Source organism: Medicago sativa, chromosome 7, assembly GCF_051527215.1.
Source record: "Medicago sativa cultivar Bolivia chromosome 7, Bolivia_mono, whole genome shotgun sequence".
NCBI classification, from domain to species: domain Eukaryota; kingdom Viridiplantae; phylum Streptophyta; class Magnoliopsida; order Fabales; family Fabaceae; genus Medicago; species Medicago sativa.
The window spans coordinates 52,466,125-52,483,717 of NC_140755.1; the positions used below are offsets into that span (position 1 = coordinate 52,466,125).

The following is a 17,593-nucleotide window of genomic DNA, read 5'->3' on the forward strand; positions in this document are numbered from 1 at the left end:
TTTGTTATATTGTATTATTGTCGGTGTCGTTGAAATAGATAAGCATGGTGTGTTTGATTTTTTATAACTTGAAAGCAACAAACATTTATATTTTTTTTAGTTTCAATCAAAATCAAAATTTCATAAAAAAAACATCATTCATAATTTTAAAACGTTAGTGCAATAAAAAGAGCGGACAGACGGGCACTCACGTGCCCGTCTTTTCGCTAGTTTTTCTATAATAAAATTGTTGTTGGTGTCATTAAAAAAAGAATTTAAATTACATTTTTTTTGTTATATTGTATTATTGTCGGTGTCGTTGAAATAGATAAGCATGGTGTGTTTGATTTTTTATAACTTGAAAGCAACAAACATTTATATTTTTTTTAGTTTCAATCAAAATCAAAATTTCATAAAAAAAACATCATTCATAATTTTAAAACGTTAGTGCAATAAAAAGAGCGGACAGACGGGCACTCACGTGCCCGTCTTTTCGCTAGTATTAGATAACTTTTAAAAGGATTTTCCTCAATAGAAAAAACTTTTAAAAGGATATTATTGACAAATACTAAATGATAAAATGACATATAAGAAAATAGATTGTTTATGGACTGACTTTTTCTCCTTCCAATTATACTTTTAAACAAATTTATGATATTTTGTTTTTTTTAAAGAAAATTTATGATATTTTGTTGGTGTCCTTAAAAAAACAAAAATTTATGTTATATTTGTTATATTTCTTAAAAGATAATATATTTGTTATCTTATTTTTTTTTATACGCCAAAATTGAATATAATATTAAACAATAGAGTGATTCATCTAGCACAAGGTGTACAAAAGAGAACCACTCTCAAGAGATTACAAAGTCAAGTCATTTGTCCTTCAAAGTAGAGCACGATGAAAACCATACAAGGATAGGATGATAAAATGAATTAGATTACACCAAAACACGTATACATGCTAAAGGGTGTCGCCACCGGTCATGGTAGGCAAAAGTAAAAGAAGACAAGTTAGCCTTTACCCATGTGAAAGAGAGCAACTAAACCCAAACACATGCTAGCCAGATTAAGCGAAAATATCTTTTTAATATAATTGAAAACGATAAGTATAGTTTGTTACGGTATAAAAGTTCAAAATATCTTTTTTTTTAAAGGGAAAAGTTTAAAATATCTATTATCCATACCAATAATTTTAATTAAAATTAAATTAATTTTAATCAAAGTTTAATAAAAACTATTGTTCGTAAGTTATACGTATTAACATAACAAAAGCGAACCGGCGAGAACAAAGTATCCATCTAACGCTTCTTTATAATATATCTCCTTTTGCACGCCTTGTGCGGGTTGAATAGCCGTTGTTTATAATATATCTCATTTTGATTTGTTAAAAAAATAAAAAATAGATTGTTATTGACTGATTTTGTCTCCTTCCAATTATACTTTTAAGCAAATTTATGATATTTTGTTGGTGTCATTAAAAAAATAAAAATTTACATTATATTTGTTATATTTTTTAAAAAGATATTATATTTGCTATCTTATTAATATACCTATGATTTAAATTAAAATTAAATTAATTTTAATTAAAGTTAAACTTTTTGGTGGCCAAATTAAAACAAACTCACTCGATAAAACACACTAACTTAATCTTTTTTAAAGAACCAACAAACTTAATCTTAATCCCAATCAAAATAATTTTTCCTATAATCTTTCTCTAATTAGGAAACTTAATGTCTACCAAAAATACAATCGTACCCCTCCAATATTATTTTTATTTTAATTCTTAACAAACAAGTCCTACACAACACGTTTTTAGCTAAAATTATTTTATTTATTTACTTATCATATGTATGTGACTGATGAGTCAATAATTAGTTATTTTTATATAATATTTAGTTTCGTTTTAACTACATTTAATTTTATTTTATTTTAATATTATTTACTTTTTGAACTATTTTACTTCAATTGCATATTATTATATTTCAGGAATAAATATTTGATGGATTGAGTCTTGGAGCAAAAGAAAGGAGTCTGGAGCTGATTCGGAGCAAAAATACGAAGATTTGGCGACAAAAATACGTCTCCCCCAAGTCTGAAGCTTGGCATGGCCCGTGCTAACATTGGCACGGCCGTGCCACCCCCAGGACAGCCTTTTGCTGCTTTTGCTTAGGATTCAAGCTACTCTGTTTTAGTTTTGACCAAAAAGCCCGCAGTTTCTTGTGGAACATTCTAGTGATGTAATTGCTTAGATTTTAAGTCAAATGTAAACTATAAATAGAGTAGCTAGCCATCACAAACAAATCATCTTTATTCTTGGAATTCAATAAGTGACAATTGTCTTTCTCAATAAAGTTCTTCTTTTATTTCTTTACTTTCTTGTTATTTTATTTATGTTCTTCTTCTCCTTCTTTATGTCTACGATGAACATGAGTGAGTAGACTTCTCTTGTCTTGGAATTGTTGGATAAGTCTAATGACATAATCCTAACCAAACCAAGTTTTAACCTTAATTTTATGCAGCCCTAATTTCTAATCTAAATTCACCGTTTTAACATGAATTAACCATTATCAAACTGTGGAAACGAAAGTGGAGGGTTTGATAATTGTTAATCCATCATCTCAAATATCAATTCATAAGGCGAACACGGAGCTTTGATATTGGAACAAGTGAATTTAGACAAGAATTGCAAAGGCAGTAAAATAGTCTTTGCAATTCTTGAGACATTGGTAGTTTCAATCCTTAAAGGCTTCTTCTAGTAACCAAATCAGCTAAATAGGTTTGGTTACTAGAAGTAAACTCTCACTGGACTTGGTCGGAAAGGTGAGGGGCTAAAGGGAAACCGGTCTTTAGAAATTAGGTCTAACATAAAGTTATAAGTTAAGGTTTTGGTTTGTGAAGGACTTGTTATTATGATGAACCAATAATCCCAAGACTCCTTTTATTATTATATTTTCTTTCAACCAACTGAAATTCTCAACTTTACAACTTAATTATCTTCTAATCATCAATTAAAGTTAATTGAATTAAACAACTCCCTGTCGGAACGATACTCTTTTTATTACTACTTCGATAAACCGTGAACTTGCAGTTTATCCCATCATGTTTTTGGCACCGTTGCCGGGGAGTTAACTAATTTGATTAACTTTTTCTTAGTGATTAGAATTCTTTTATTTTTCTTTTTCTTTTCTCTTTTTCTTTTCTCTTTCTTTCTGTTACTGTTAACTTCTTGGGTTCTCAATCTTTTATGCGAAAAACTAGACATCTTGTTTAATTCATTCCCGAGATCGAAAGGTTTTTACGTAAAAGAAAGAGAGACGCACAAAATAATACTGTCATGGCTGATCGTACTCTCAAAGAGTATGCAACACCATCTACGGCTGAGCCACAAGCTATTATTATATACCCGACGGTTGAGGGTGACGACTTTGAAATCAAACCTGCACTACTTAACATGGTGCAGTAGAATCAGTTTTCTAGATCTCCCGCTGAGGATCCCAATCTACACATCTCTATTTTTCTAAGAATCAGCGGAACCATAAAAGAGAACCAAGAAGCCATAAGACTTCATCTCTTTCCCTTTTCCTTAAGGGATAAAGTTAGCGCTTGGTTCCATTCCCTTGAAGTCAGTTCCATCACTTCATGGGATCAAATGAGGCAAGCATTCCTTGCCCAATTCTTTCCCCCCTCTAAAACTGCTAAACTAAGAGACCAAATCACACGGTTCAATAAAAAAGATGGGGAGTCTCTTTATGATGCGTGGGAGCATTTCAAGGAAATGCTTAGACTTTGTCCCCACCATGGTCTAGAGAAGTGGCTCATAGTCCACACTTTTTATAATGACTTATCATATACCACTAAGATGTCTGTTGATGCAGTTGTAGGGTGAGCTTTAATGAATAAGAATTATACAGAGGCATACGCCTTGATTGAAGACATGGCTCAAAATCACTACAAATGGACCGATGAGAGAGCCATCAATTCTTCACCCTCCAAAAAGGAGGCAGGTATGTCCGAAATCTCTAACTATGATCATCTTGCTGCTAAGGTTGATGCACTAACCCAAAAATTTGAAAAACTGAATGTTAGTGCTATCACTTCTGCTCCTACATCTCCTTCTTGTGAAATCTGTGGTATATTCGTCATATTGGTGTTGATTGCCCACTAGGTAGTGCTATTAATGGTGTTGAGCAAATGAACTATGCTCAGTACAACCAAGGAATGAGGCTTATAAAAACCCTCCAAATTCCTATGGGCAAGTAGCACCACTTGGCTATGCAATCAAACAGAGAGTCGCTCAGAAATCAAATTTGGAAATTTTAATGGAAAACTGCATCTCAAATCAGTCTAAACAGCTTCAAGAGCTCAAAAACCAAACCGGATTTCTGAATGATTCTCTTTCCAAACTCAATACCAAAGTTGATTCTATTGCTACTCACACTAAAATGCTTGAAACCCAAGTCTCCCAAGTGGCCCAACAAGTGGCCACCTTTCCTCAAACACCGGGGGCCTCCTGGTCAAACCGAAACCAACCCCAAAGCCCATGTTAATGTTATTTGTTTTGGGGGTAGTAAGATAGGAGAAACTATTGCTAAGCTTAAAAACATTGAGGGAGAAAGTGTTAAGATTTTAAGTGAGAAGACTATGATAGAAAGTGTGAAACCGCTTGATGAGACCAAAGCTCCTTCCCCTTTAAAACTTGCTAAGCTCAACTTGGAGGGTCAATTTAATAAATTTGTTAACATACTTAAGAAAATTTGCATTAAAATTCCCTTTGCAGAAGCTTTGTCTCGGATGCCTTTATATGCTAAGTTTTTAAAAGAAATTTTTTCAAAGAAAAGGGCTATAGAGCATAGTGAGACAATAGCTTTGGCTTGGGAAAGTAGTGCAATCATCCAGAAGACACCTCCAAAGCTTAGAGATCCAGGTAGTTTTTCCCTACCTTGTCTGATTGGGAGTGAGACAGTTAACAAAGCCTTGTGCGACGTAGGAGCTAGTGTTAGTTTGTTGCCTTTGTCCCTCTTTAAGAGGATGGGGGTAGGAGAGTTGAAACCTACCGAGTTGGTCTTGAATTTAGTTGATCGTTCTACTATAAATCTAGTCGGTTTTGTTGAAGACATGCCCGTTAAGATAGAAGGGATATACATCCCGACTGATTTTGTGGTAGTTGACATTGAAGAGGATGATGACGTCCCTATAATCCTAGGAAGACCCTTCCTCGCTACTGCGGGAGCTATTGTTGATGTTAAAAATGGTAGGATTGTTTTTCAAGTGAGTGATAAAATGGTAGGATTTGAGTTGGAAAATGTTATGAAATGTCCCGCTCTTTATTCTTGTTGCATGATTAAAGATCATGATGTGAAGGAACGCTTCATAGCGTCATCTACACAATATGACTCTTTGATCCATTCTAAGGACACTTTCTAACCGTCAAGCTAATGATTCTAAAAGAGCGCTTCGTGGGAGGCAACCCACGCATTTATCTGCTTTTATTTTGTTTGCTTTTCATTGTTTTAAGCATTTTATAGGTAATTGTCCGAGTACGATTCGAGAAAAGTGAAAATTTTTGAAGCCCCCATGACCAGAAGGCTGGCACAGCCCGTGCTCCCAGATGGCACGGCCGTGCCTGATTAACAAGCCAAAAATCCAAAAACAACAGAAACTGGGCACGACCCGTGCCCCCAGCTGGCGCGACTGTGCCTGACCTCTAGGTAGGTATAACCACAACATTTTTTTTTCTTCTTCCCTCATTCTCAAACATAAACATCTCTCATCCTTCAAACTTCTCTCTAAAACTTCCATAACCAACAACCTTCAAACCTTCATATCTTCACCAAATCAATCAATTTCTTTCCCAAATCAATCCCAAACATCATTCTAAACAAAACCCATCAATCAAAACCAACTTTCATCCACCCAAACCCATCATTCACCAAATTCGTATTCCAATTTAACATAACCTAAAATCCACAAATTCATCACCAATCTCCACAAATAAACTCATAAACATTACTCCAACCCTTGAAGGTGAGAAAAACACAAGAAGGGGGGGTTGAATTGTGTTTTGAAAAATTCTTCGTTTCTCCTAAAAACTGAACACACTGATCAGAAGCTAAGTGAGACAGCTTCTGAAGTGATGATCAGAATCTAAATGCAGCGGAATAAAACAGAGAGAGAAGAAGAACGACACAAAGCAATTATACTGGTTCCTTCCACAATCCGGAAGTAGTCCAGTCCCCCTTGCACTTCCAAGGAGATTTCACTAAGAGTAATATCTGATTACAATTGCTCAAGCACACAAGCAAGAGACTTCCTTTGCTCAAGCACACAAGCTAGAGACTTCCTTTGCTCAAGAACACAATCAAGAGACTTCCTGCTCAAGCACAACTGCAAGAGAGTTCCTAACTAAACAAAATTACACAGAAAATTGTTTAAGGTTGAACACTTGATATACAATCAGAGGTGCTCACAATATAAATCAGATACAGACTCAATGGACTTAAGAATTTCTAAGATATGACTTTGAGACACAGAAATTCTAAGTGAATGCAGAACAATTTCAGCAGAGGTTTGGCACTTGTAAAAATGTTGTGAGTCTTTCGTTCAGCGTTCTTGCATTGCCAAAACTCTAAGTCTTCACTCCTTTATATAGAGGTGTGAAAGAGACGTTGTGAAATTGCCAGCACACCAAAGAGTCGTTGTTGAAGCTTGATCTTTCACCAATGATATTTTGCCTGATTTGGTTGTTGTCCTATGAAGAACAAATTTGAAATCCATTCCTTATCCAAAGGAACATCTTTGCAGGCGAAGCCGTATTCTGAAGCTGTTTTCTTGTCTTGTAGCGTGGACACAAAACAGAGTAGTGGAGAAGGTGGTTGTACAGTTCGTACAATAGTACAATGTCAACGCTTTCGTCCAAATTGCAAGCACATGCCTTAAAACACCTTTGAAATGACCGTTGCAATGTTCCACTAATTTTCTGCTGTGTTTTCGAATCCAATAGACAGCTTTTGCAATGTAGATTCTTCAATCTTGAATCTTCTGCAAATCCAGTTGATCTTCAGCTTCTGGTGAAATGACTTCTGATGAGGCAGCTTCTGATGAAGCAGCTTCTGATGAAGCAGCTTCTGCAGCTTCTGATAATGTGGCTTCTGGACCTCTTGTCTTCAGGAGCACTATTTCTTCAGGAGCGCGTTTACTATTTTCAGGAGCAGCTTGACTTCAGGAGCGCTTTCCACTTTCAGGAGCGTATTGCCTTCAGAATCGTCTAAGCTTCATTTTCATTTGCTCTTTATTTTCTCATTCAGAACCAATTAATGATGTAACTTTTTAACTGTGGTCCTGTACACTTGAACAAATATTAGCTAGTCCAATTTACAATTTTTAATACCTTGTTATCATCAAAACTCTTTGAGGTTCATTGTTAAACACATTTTGTTCCAACAATCTCCCCCTTTTTGATGATGACAAACAATAGTATTTAAAATTTGGTCAATTGTTGTTAATCTAATTAACGAGTTGACTTTGGGGTTTCTGAGGTTTGTAAGCTCAGAGTCTGAGGTTTGTAAGCTCTAACTCCCCCTGAGTCTGATAGTCTTTAAGGTGAGGTTTGTAAGCTCCCCCTAAGTTCTATCCAGGTTAATTAAATTCATTTTTCGCACAATAATATCATAGCTTAAAAAAAATTGAAAGAACTGACTTATAGATAAGAAGAATGGTTCAATTAATTTTTATTTGAAATTTGATACTCCCCCTTTTTGATACACCGTTTTAAGGTAAAACAAAAAGATAGAAATTTTTCAAAATTATCAAATATTATTAAAGGGGCTCAGAGCCTTTAAATACCATCACATATACTCCCCCTTTTGTCATTAGCAAAAAGACATAAACAAAAAGAAGAGATGAGAAAAACATAAGATTAAAGGTTTAGAGCATAATTCAAATTATTTTAAAGCATATTAACCATCTTCAAAGATTAAATAAACAAGCATAGCAAGTATTATTATCAAAGCAAATAATAACACACAAGGTATAAACAGTTAAAGATTTTCAGAAGCAGGAAGAATTCAGAAGCTTATAATATCAGAAGCGAAAAGAAACTAAATCAGAAGCAGAGATGATCAAAGAATATTAAAAGCCTAAAGAGACAAAAAAAAATAAGCTAAAAGTGTGCAACTATGGGTTTGGCTTATTTCTCTAAAATCTTCTTCAGAAGCTCTTGAACATCAGCATACTTCTTGTCCATATCTTTTCTGTAGTTGTCTTCTCTGATCTTGGCTTCTTGCATATCAGCTTCCAATTTTGATATCTTCAGCTTCTGCTCTAGTAGCTCTGTTTCAAGCCTGTCATTTTCCTCTTTGAGCACCTTGTTCTCCTGAGCTAGAGCCAGGTTAGGTGCATCAATCTTCTCCAGGATCTCAGAAGGAATAATCAGATGCAGCTCCTTAGGCAGGAATTCATCAGGTTCTTTGCCTCTGATACTGAGTGGATTCTTCACCCAAGTACCAAGAACTTCAACATCTCAAGTATTCTCTTCTATTCCATTCAACCAATCTTCCAGCTTCTGCTTGGCTTGCTCTTGAGCCTCAATGCAGGAATCATGCAAAGCTGAAATCAGGTTGATGACCCTTTCTTTTATCCTTCTCCATTGCTTCTGATAGCTAACTTGATGACCCAAGTCATTTCTTCCTGCTATCAGTCTGAGAACTTCAGAAGCAATATCTTCCCACACATCTTTTAGTACTTGAGAATCCAGGTAAATGGTGGGAGGTGAAGGTTGTTTAGAGGGTTTTGGAGGGGCTAAGTGTATAATGGGTAGGTTTGATGATGATTGACTAGTTGATGGTTGGTCAGGAGTGGGGTCAACTACCATATCAGAGGCATGATCATTTTGATCATCCTCAGAGTCTGTGTCCATATCACATACACCAGTATGATGGGTGATTTTGATAACTTGTACTGGTGAAGGAGTTATGGAAGCAGGGGTTGGCTCAGGAACAATGTGTTCAGGAGCGGCAGTTTCAGGTGCAGGTTCAGGAATGGGTTGAGTAACTGGTTGTTCAGGAACAATATGTTCAGGAATGGTCTTTTGAGGAGTGACTTGTTCAGGAACAGATGGTTCAGGAACAGTTGGGGGTGATGAAGTTGTAGGGGGTGAAAAGGCTTTTTCTGGTGAAGGTTTTTGTTCGGGGGGGTCTTCTGAAACAACTTTATCAGAAGCAGCTGCTTCTGGAGTTGTCTCAGAGGCTTTTCCTGAGGTTGAGTTAAAGCCAGATTGGGGTAGTTCACCTAGATAATGACTTTCTAGGTGATCTAAAAGAGAAGTGTCTTCAGAAGGAATAGAGGATGTGGTACAAGATGTGTGAGAAACTTGAGGTACCTTAGATAACATTGCAGAGTTATCTACTGCTTATGAAGTTCCAAGATTCTGAACTTGCTCTACATTTTCAGTATCAGCTTCATCCACGATTAGCATCCTTTCTCCTTCCTCTTCTCTTCCAAGTTATTTCAAGGCTTTCACTTCTCGCCTATTAGCTAAAATGTCATCAGAATGTTCCTTGGCCATTCTCTTCATGACTGGAGTCACTTGAACCACAGAGCTTTTCATATCAAGTGGCGCATTCTTTCTTTTCAGCTTAGGCTCTGCCTCTTCTTTCTCTATCTCCTCACAAGCTTCTTCCAACCTTTCTTTATGATAAACGGTTTCAGCTTTCCCTCTCTTTCTCTTAGCAACCTTCTGTTGCTTGCCCTTATCAGTAGCTGTTTCTGATGCAGTAGCACTCTTAGCCTTCTTCACTTTAGCAGGAACAACTTCCTCCTGAGTGCTTGCATCTTCTTCCAAGACATACTCAGCTACTGATTTTGCCAAGGTTTTAGAATTACTTTCCTCAAAGATTGAAGGAAAGTTCCTGATAATCTCTGTTTCTTCTATGGTCATCTCCAACCACTTTTCATTCTCAGGAGCTTTCTTGATAAACTTCATAGAGAATAAGCTCCTGCTACTAAAAGTCCTTTCAGCAGTAGATACTTCAAAGCATTTATCAGAAGCACTCCTTGTATTTCTCAAGAAGTTCAACACTCTTCCTTGATGAAAGATCTCAGACAATAATCTTCCATAAGGTACTTGTTTTCTTCCTTTAGTAGTGCCTTCATTTATAGCCCAGCAGAGATGATCCATTACATATCTTGGGAAGTTTATCTTTTCCAGATTGGTCATGAAGTAAATTGCTAGCTTCTGTTGGTTGTTGGGTTGATCAGACCCACCTGCTCTTTGAAAGAAGCAATCGTTACTGAATTTCACCAACATTCTGTTGTGAATCTCCATTTTAGAAGGCTTAGCATCTTTGTTTCCACCCAGAAGAGTGTTGTAGTAGCTTTGCAGCAGGACATCTTCCTTTTTGACTATTTCTTGAAACCTTCCTTCTGCATTCATTCTACAAGCTTTAGCTATAACGCCCTCAGTGATGGTTATAGGAATGCCCGTCACTTCAGACCTTATTTCTAAGCTATCGAATGATGTAGGATTCATATTCATGGTCATTTTCCCTTTCTTTGACCCAGCTTGTTTGCTTACAACTTTTGCAGGCTTTTCATTGTACACTTCAGCTTTTAACCAAAAGTCCTTGACCAAGTTCACATATGTTGGCCCATTTAGCATCTTGAAATACTCAGACAGCTTCTGAGTTTCTATCAATCCTTCCATGTTCACTTTGTACTTCTTAAGTGAAGCGAAGTCCACCGGTGATTCTACTTGAACTGTTAAGGATTTCCATGGAATATCCATAGTCTTCTTTTTGTAGACTGACCCAGATCCTGATGCGCCTTGCTTGCTTGACGTAGATTCTGAAACTTTTGAGCTTGATGATGCCATTTGATGATGATTGAAGAAGATTTAGAGAATTTAGGGTTCTAAGGTTTTTGCGCTTACTTCGCAAGAGGTTTGAGAGCAAAAGTGTTTGTTGTGAGTGAGTAGTGTGTGAGTTGACAAAGTGTTAAAAGTAAAAACGATTGCAATTCAAAAGAGACAAACAAACATAACATTAATGACAAAATTGGGGGCGCGTGAAAAGTACTTTCAAAACTATTAAATGATCATTGCCCTTTTAGTTATACACCAATACATACAGGCCACGTAAGAAGTTCATAGAGTAACTACCAAGTTAGTGGGCCAGAAGTTACTTTTAAAAAGTAACTCCCAACGTTTCCACTAATTCAACTATTCAGAAGCAATAAATCCAGCTTCTGGACTTCAGATGTTGACGTCATCATCAGAAGCGAGTTTTCCTCAGAACCTCAATAAAGAGCTTCTGATGGACTACTGCTTCTGAACTAACTTCAGAACCTAAAATCCTATTCAGGAGCAAGCAAACTTTAATCAGACACGTAGTGCATGTTCAAATTTTTCTTTATAAAATCAAATCTTTCAACAGTTAAAGGCTTAGTAAATATATCAGCCCATTGATTTTCAGTATCAATGAATTGTATATCTAAAATTCCTTTTTGAACATAATCTCTGATAAAATGGTGTTTGATTTCAATGTGCTTGGCTCTTGAATGCAAAATTGGATTTTTAGACAAACAAATAGCAGCAGTATTATCACAATAAATGGGAATACTGTTAGCAATTATCTGATAGTCTTCCAACTGATGTTTCATCCAAAGTAGTTGTGTACAACAACTTGCAGCTGAAATGTATTCTGCTTCTGCTGTAGACATAGCAATAGTTGTTTGTCTTTTGCTAGCCCAGGATATAAGATTATCACCCAAAAATTGACAATTGCCACTGGTTGACTTTCTTTCAATCCTATCACCAGCATAATCAGTGTAACGCTCACTTTTTCATAATTAATATTTAAGTGATTTATGGCTTTTTATTAGAATATTATGTGAATTATTATATATATGTATATATATATATTGGTAGAAGATATGTTAATAATATAAGTATTTTCTTAAGTGGGGGAGAAATATTGTTATTAGTAGAAATAATTAAATTATTAGGGGAAAGAGTAAGTTGTGGTGAGAAGAGCAATTAGGGAAAGAATAAAAGTCTGTAATTGGGAGAGAAAATTAGAACGCGTACAACAGAGGAAAGAAGAGAGGAAGAAGAGAAAACCAGAGAGAACCCTAAAGAACGAAGAACGCGGCTGTTGGATTTCAGAATCATAATCTAAGGTAAGGGTGAGACTAACTCTCATTATTAACAAGTTTTAATTCATAGAAGTGATCAATTGTTGTAGGTTTAAGGGATTGGGATTAGGTCAAAAATCATTAAAAGTGGAAGAATTAGGTGAATTTTGATGTAGTTTGATGTAGACAGATGTTAATTAGTCATAGAACACGTTTAGATGCTGATTGGTGATGAATTAGAGGGCTGGGTAGTGAGAATTCGAGTGCTGAGATGTGTTGCAGAGTCCGACAGAACCCTGTTCTGTCATCGCTCGCAACTGCGAGCGTTCCTACTCGCACCTGCGAGTAACCCTTTTAGCTCGCCACTGCGAGCAAAGTTATACGCAACTGCGAGTTTCCCCGTTGAACTCGCCACTGCGAGTTGTTCAGCTCGCCACTGCGAGTTAGTGCAGTACAGACCTGATGTTGTGCGAAATTGTGTCCTTTCGCCCGTATCTTTGATGAATTAGTTTCTGATGTTTATATTATAGATGTTGTTGCTAAACACGATGTTCCAGTGATGCTGTTTTGATGTAATGAGCTGATGTGGATCATTTGCTAATTAATTTAACATTAAAAATGAAGATTGTTGCATTTAGAGTCGAGTTGTTGCATAGTCGGCGATGGGGGCTTAATGCCTGACAGGTTTTTATGACCTTAGCAATGGGGGCTTAATGCCCGACGGTCCAAATATGACCTTAGCGATGGGGGCTTAATGCCCTGGTGGTACCACATGCATGTTGTTGTTGTCTAAGTTGTTGTTGATGTTGTTGTTGCATTGTAGAGTCATCATAACTAAAAATAAATGATGAATATTGTGATGATGTTGCCGTTTTGATGCTGTTGTTGCTGTCCCATTAATTATAATGATGTAAATGGAGTGAATTAAGATGAATATGTTACCTTTGAATAACTATGAAGTTGTGGATTACTTAACCTCGTTAAATGATGATTAAATGATGATATTAAAGTTAGATATATGCTGTTGGTTATCTTTTATGAATTATTATTTGTTTTTAATGAATGTGAAATCTCACCCCTTCTGCGTATATGTTGCCTCGACCGTGGGTAATGTGCAGGTAATAAAGACTAGCTGTGTTCGTGACTAGACTCCTCACTTCGTGTCGTCTAGGATGCTCTGATACGTAACGGGATGGGGGTGTCTGATGATTGTTTTCCTTGTTACGTACTTTATTTAATAAATGTTGAACATTTTGTGAAGACTATTTGAGATGTTAAGTTGTGGCCTTTTACGCCAAGATTTTATGTGACGTTGCGAACTAAATTTCCGCTGCATTTGATTATTGAATTTTATGAAGACAGATTGCTTAAATAAATAGTACTTTCCCATTATTATATTTGTTGTTAAATGATGTATTGATGTATGTGATGCTCCGTTAAGTTGATGAACTCTGATAATTTTAATGAAATTTTTAAGTTGGGAAAACGGGGTGTTACAATTGGTATCAGAGCAGGTCGGTCCGTCCGGCCAAGTAGTGAGTCAAGTTGTGTTATTTTAGCAATTGGAATACCATTATTATGTTATTCTAAACGTTGTGTGTTGTGCAGTAAAGAAGAGTAGATCTGGAAGGTACGACCCTGATGGAGCACAGGCATGGCTCAAGGAGATTGAGAGGGTGTTCAGGGTTATGCAATGTACTGATGATCAGAAGGTGCGTTTTGGTACGCATATGCTATCTGAGGAGGCTGATGACTGGTGGGTGGGACTTTTACCTGAATTAGAGCAAGGTGGTGCGGCTATTACTTGGGCTGTGTTTAAGGGAGAGTTCCTAAACAGATATTTTCCTGAAGATGTTCGTGGAAGGAAAGAGGTCGAGTTCCTTGAGCTTAAGCAAGGAAACATGTCGGTGACAGAGTATGCGGAAAAGTTTGTGGAGCTGGCTCAGTTCTATCCACACTATACTGGAGACAATGCTGAGTTTTCTAAATGTATCAAGTTTGAGAATGGTTTGCGTCCTGATATTAAGCGAGCCATTGGTTACCAACAGATCCGTGACTTTTCTGCGTTGGTGAGCAGGTGCAGAATCTATGAAGATGATTCGAAGGCTCATTATAAGATTATGAATGAGAGAAGGGGTAAGCAGCAACAGAATCGTGGGAAGCCTTATAGTACTCCAGCTGATAAGGGCAAGCATAAAGTGAATGATGAGAGGAAGCCTAAGAAGATTGAGACTCCTGCTGGGATTGTTTGTTACAAATGTGGAGAAAAAGGTCACAAGAGTAATGCTTGTGGTGCTACTGAGACGAGAGGGTGCTACCGTTGTGGTGTCAAAGGGCATACAGTTGCAGAATGCAAGCACGATGACACTATTTGTTTCAATTGCGGTGGGAAAGGACATATTTCTGCTCAGTGTACTGAACCAAAGAAGGCCCCGACCAGGGGTAAGGTTTTTGCTTTGACTGGTACTCAGACTGAGAATGAGGATCGTTTGATCAGAGGTACTTGCTACATTAATGATACTCCTTTAGTTGCTATTATTGATACTGGTGCTACACATTGTTTTGTTGCTTTTGATTGTGTTTCTAAGTTGGGCCTTGCTATGTCTGATATGAATGGAGAAATGGTTGTCGAAACTCCAGCTAAGGGTTCGGTGACCACTTCTCTCGTCTGTTTACGTTGTCCCCTGTCTATGTTTGATCGTGATTTTGAGATTGATTTAGTATGTCTACCTTTGAGTGGAATGGATGTGATTCTTGGTATGAACTGGTTAGAGTACAACCATGTTCTCATTAATTGTTTTAGTAAGTCGGTGCGTTTCTCTTCTGCTGAAGAGGAAAGTGGCGCGGAGTTTTTGTCTACTAAGCAGCTGAAGCAACTAGAACGCGATGGAATCCTAATGTTTTCTTTGATGGCATCCTTATCTTTGGAGAATCAAGCAGTGATCGATAAGTTACAAGTAGTGTGCGATTTCCCTGAAGTTTTTCCTGATGAAATTTCTGATGTGCCACCGGAAAGAGAAGTTGAATTTTCTATTGATCTTGTTCCAGGAACGAAGCCTGTGTCTATGGCACCTTACCGTATGTCAGCTTCTGAGTTGGCTGAGTTGAAGAAACAGTTAGAAGATCTACTCGATAAGAAGTTTATTAGACCAAGTGTTTCACCTTGGGGAGCTCCAGTGTTACTGGTTAAGAAGAAAGATGGCAGTATGAGGTTGTGTATTGATTATCGACAGTTGAACAAAGTAACTATAAAGAATAGGTATCCACTTCCAAGAATTGATGACTTGATGGATCAGTTAGTGGGTGCACGAGTGTTCAGCAAGATTGACTTGAGGTCGGGTTATCACCAGATTAAAGTAAGAGATGAAGATATGCAGAAGACGGCTTTTAGGACGCGATATGGACATTATGAATATAAGGTGATGCCTTTTGGTGTTAGTAATGCACCTGGTGTATTTATGGAGTATATGAATCGCATTTTTCATGCATTTTTGGATCGCTTCGTGGTTGTGTTCATTGATGATATTCTGATTTATTCTAAGACGGAGGAAGAACATGCTGAGCATTTGAAGATTGTCTTGCAAGTGCTGAAAGAAAAGAAGTTGTATGCTAAATTGTCTAAGTGCGAGTTCTGGTTGAGGGAAGTAAGTTTTCTTGGCCATGTTGTTTCTGGTAGTGGTATTGCAGTTGATCCATCTAAAGTTGAAGCGGTATCACAATGGGAGGCCCCGAAGTCAGTTACAGAGATTAGAAGCTTTTTGGGTTTAGCGGGTTACTACCGACGATTTATTGAAGGATTTTCTAAGTTAGCACTTCCGTTAACGCAGTTGACGTGTAAAGGTAAAACCTTTGTGTGGGATATTCATTGCGAGAACAGTTTTAATGAATTGAAGAAGCGTTTGACGACGGCTCCGATTTTGATCTTGCCGAAACCTGATGAACCTTTTGTGGTATATTGTGATGCGTCCAAGTTGGGTTTGGGAGGTGTACTTATGCAAGATGGTAAGGTGGTTGCGTATGCATCAAGACAGTTGAGGACTCATGAACGAAACTACCCTACTCATGACCTTGAATTAGCTGCAGTTGTATTTGCACTTAAGATTTGGAGACATTACTTGTATGGTTCGAGATTTGAGGTGTTTAGTGATCACAAGAGCTTGAAGTATTTGTTTGATCAGAAGGAATTGAATAAGAGACAGCGAAGGTGGCTCGAATTGTTGAAAGATTATGACTTTAGTTTGAATTATCATCCGGGTAAAGCTACTGTTGTTGCAGATGCCTTGAGTAGGAAGACTTTACACTTGTCGGCACTGATGGTTAAAGAGATGGAATTGCTTGAACAGTTCAGAGACTTGAGTTTGGTTTGCGAGATGTCGCCACGGAGTGTGAAATTGGGGATGTTAAAAATCAACAATGAATTTCTGGATAGTATCAGAGAGGCGCAGAAGGTAGATGTGAAGTTGGTGGATTTAATGGTTGCAACCGATCCTGCTATAGACAGTGACTTTAAGGTTGATGACCAAGGAGTGTTGAGGTTTCGAGGAAGAATTTGTATTCCTGATAATGATGAGATGAAGAAGATGATCCTTGAGGAAGGCCATAGAAGCAGTTTGAGTATCCATCCAGGAGCTGCTAAAATGTATCAAGATTTGAAGAAAATGTTTTGGTGGTCAGGTTTGAAGCGCGACGTGGCACAATTTGTGTATGCATGTTTGACTTGTCAGAAGTCAAAAGTTGAGCATCAGAAACCTGCTGGGTTATTGACACCGCTAGAGATTCCGGAATGGAAATGGGATAGTATATCCATGGATTTTGTGACGAGTTTGCCGAATACCAACAAAGGGAATGATGCAATTTGGGTGATCGTAGATAGATTGACGAAGTCGGCTCATTTCATTCCGATTAATATTACTTTTCCTGTGTCCCAGCTAGCAGAGATTTATGTTAGAGATGTCGTGAAGCTACATGGTGTCCCATCAAGCATTGTGTCGGATAGAGATCCGAGGTTTACATCGAGGTTCTGGAAGAGTTTGCATGAGGCCTTGGGCACTAATTTGAAGTTAAGTTCAGCATATATACCACCCGCAGACGGATGGACAATCGGAAAGGACAATTCAGTCGCTGGAAGATTTATTGAGAGTTTGTGTGCTTGAGCAAGGTGGAACTTGGGATAGTTATCTACCCCTGATAGAATTCACGTACAACAACAGTTACCACGCTAGTATTGGAATGGCACCCTTCGAAGCATTGTATGGTCGGAGATGCAGAACTCCGTTGTGTTGGTTTGAATCCGGTGAGAGTGTGGTATTGGGACCAGAGATTGTCCAACAGACTACTGAGAAGGTGAAGTTAATCAGAGAAAAGATGAAAGAATCACAGGATAGACAGAAAAGTTATCATGATAAGCGCAGGAAGGATCTTGAGTTTCAAGAAGGAGACCATGTGTTTTTGAGAGTCACTCCGGTGACGGGTGTTGGACGTGCATTGA

The 17,593-nt window shown here is 37.5% G+C and overlaps 1 protein-coding gene and 1 non-coding gene across 2 annotated transcripts; one reads left to right on the forward strand and one right to left on the reverse strand.

The window, feature by feature from the left end:
• The first annotated feature begins 3,313 nt into the window (after positions 1-3,313).
• Positions 3,314-17,258, forward strand: LOC146906663 (uncharacterized). The gene is made up of 6 exons (XM_085728918.1): positions 3,314-3,433; positions 4,438-5,230; positions 13,714-13,861; positions 13,970-15,749; positions 16,449-16,616; positions 17,034-17,258. Exons 1-6 carry the CDS (start codon positions 3,314-3,316, stop codon positions 17,256-17,258), a joined length of 3,234 nt encoding a protein of 1,077 aa, XP_085585044.1.
• LOC146906664 (small nucleolar RNA R71) lies at positions 3,677-3,783 on the reverse strand. Its single transcript, XR_015020845.1, has one exon. It is a non-coding gene; the product is annotated as a small nucleolar RNA R71 (small nucleolar RNA).
• Positions 17,259-17,593: the final 335 nt, after the last annotated feature.

Bases quoted from the DNA above. Each gene is read 5' to 3' on its own strand.
- LOC146906663 (XM_085728918.1), top strand. From the start codon at position 3,314: ATGGCTGATCGTACTCTCAAAGAGTATGCAACACCATCTACGGCTGAG. The intron at 3,434-4,437 runs GTGCAGTAGAAT...TTGAAACCCAAG, and splicing joins AACCTGCACTACTTAACATG to TCTCCCAAGTGGCCCAACAA. The intron at 13,862-13,969 runs GTGGGTGGGACT...TGTTCGTGGAAG, and splicing joins TCTGAGGAGGCTGATGACTG to GAAAGAGGTCGAGTTCCTTG.